At 36.2% G+C, this 2,263-nt stretch overlaps 1 protein-coding gene across 7 annotated transcripts in view; it reads right to left on the bottom strand.

The window, feature by feature from the left end:
* Positions 1-290: 290 nt before the first annotated feature.
* The window catches only part of LOC110455680 (guanylate cyclase 32E-like), a 109,318-nt gene continuing 107,345 nt past the window's right edge, over positions 291-2,263 (bottom strand). For all 7 annotated transcript variants that reach the window (XM_021505953.1, XM_021505955.1, XM_021505950.1 and 4 more), the window contains exon 22: positions 291-1,617. In XM_021505953.1, the coding sequence (XP_021361628.1) occupies positions 1,159-1,617 (459 nt within the window). In that variant the 3' untranslated portion in view covers positions 291-1,158. The remainder of the gene's footprint in view (positions 1,618-2,263) is intronic.

Here is a 2,263-nt window from a genome sequence, read left to right as displayed (position 1 = left end):
TATTGCGCGGACGAATATATTCACGAGTGCGCGGAGCGCATCGACTGAATATATACGTCCTCGCAATAAATGAGTGCTTTCTGATTCGTTAGAAAAACACAAGTGTGTGGTTTTGCTTTTATCAAATGCCTTCCGTATTTGGTAGAGATTGATACAAAGATTTTATAAACTTTAATGTTTTTTGCAAATACCGGGAACTTTTTAGACAAGGGGATTCCCATTAAAAGTAGTTCCGGCTAGTAGGTAAATACAACATTCCGTCTTGCACATGTGCAATACAGAACGTTGTATTTCATGGTCTGAAAATTGCTTGTATTACTATAACAAGATTCAACAGGTATGTGATAAAATAATAACTATCATAGGAAAAAACATAAAAGTAAACACGGTTTACAATGAACATAAAATAATGAAAGATTTTGATGTTACTCTTTGGGAAAGTTACAAGGGCGTAAAGACTACATCTGGGTCAATTTCAAAATATGTAATTATTATTTTGTATATGAATGCAGGGGAGTGTTTAAAATGATGGCCTACACAATACATATACATTTTCGTATATTTCCTAACTTTTAGAGATTTTTGCAATGTATAACAAAGCATATATGTTGAAGTTTGAATCTAAATTAATTGCAAAAAAAATTAAAGTATCGAAGATTCATATTTTTATTTCATGTCATTAAGCAATTGAAGTAAGCTACAATTGATTAACATGTACTAAAAGCTCAGCATCTGGTGTAAAAAGGAATATGCTGTATTCAAATATGTATTAACCTAACACAGCACACAGCGCACTTTGTTTTGCCACAAATACATCGCACGTTTGACAAAATCAACAAATAACACAATATATAAATGTGTACAATGCCAATCAACAGACTATTATGCAAATGAAAGTATGAAATGTTATTACGCAATTTAATTGGAAGCGTTGAAGGAAGAACAGTCAAAATATACGGATTACATTTAAAATGCAAGAATAGAAGGAAGAACAATAGTTTCATATTATAAATAGCTTACATTGTACCTGGATGACCAATCACAGGTAAATCTAACATTTTCAAAAGTGTAAAACATTATTTTGTTCATATTCCACACCGTAAATAATTACAGTATACAATTAGCTTCAAAAAGCATTTGATTGAAATGAACCATTTACTACACTTCCTCATACGGGTAACCGGAAGAGCGACTCGTACCCTGGGCGGAAGAGATGAGAGGTGACATTTCGACGGATACACGACTATTGAGACAATCTTGGTCCCTATCGTCGTTCTCACTCTCAGAGAAATGGAGCTGTTTCCATGATTTTGGAGAAGACATCTTATTTATTTGTTTTTGAGGCCACATTTTTAAGAAATTTTGTTTACTAGCTCCTGAATTTGTGTACAACGGCACAGCGTCGCCATTTTGTCTAACATACTGGGCGTCCACTAGACCATCGCCCAAGGGTTCGGCACTGTCTGTAATACTACATACGCACTGAACGTCATACACTCTGTTATTATTTCCGGAAAGGGACGGACTCTTGACTGGACTGTTACTGGTGGATAAACGTTTTACCCGGTGTCGCTTGTCCTCGCCCAGGAGCCAATAGGTCAGTACATCACCTTTACCCTACAAAACAACAGAACAATCATTAACAGCAATGCCAACATACAAGGAAGGGAACACATCCGATTACATGAGGGCAACTCACCAAAGCATTGGTGTGACGAAAAGTAAACATACTAATACAAACACTTTTTAGGATCCTCGTATCTCTGCAAAAAAAAACTGTAGCTTCGCAGTCCCGGCATGACCCTTACCCTCCAATACAATAGAACAGTTATTTACAGAAGAGCCAACATACACGGAGATTCCACACTCGATTACATAAAGTCAACACACGAGAGATTGATGTGACTGGGCACACATTTAAAGGGAGGTAAACATTACAAGTTGAAACCCATTCAAGGATACCTGTTCCTCTGCCAAAAACTATTACTTTATTACTTTGCATTTGAAGCATTTTTCCTCGGCATAACTTTAGATTTATAAATCATTTTTGAATAGGAGCTCATATGTTGTAAACTTGCAACAGCATTGTTTACTAACAGAAGAATACATATGGCGTTATCGTTATTCAAACTCTTCACTTAGAAATATGAAACGGTCATTCTACCTGGTTTTAATAGTTTTCACATGGTTTAACCAAGCTACAGTTATATCCAAAACGAAATTAATTGGGGTGGAGAGGGAGGGGAGGGGGTGTGGGGTGTGG

This window comes from Mizuhopecten yessoensis, unplaced genomic scaffold (genome assembly GCF_002113885.1).
Source record: "Mizuhopecten yessoensis strain PY_sf001 unplaced genomic scaffold, ASM211388v2 scaffold8361, whole genome shotgun sequence".
Classification (NCBI taxonomy): Eukaryota; Metazoa; Mollusca; class Bivalvia; order Pectinida; family Pectinidae; genus Mizuhopecten; species Mizuhopecten yessoensis.
Note: the sequence above shows the minus strand (reverse complement) of the source record. Positions and strands in the feature narration are given on the sequence as shown.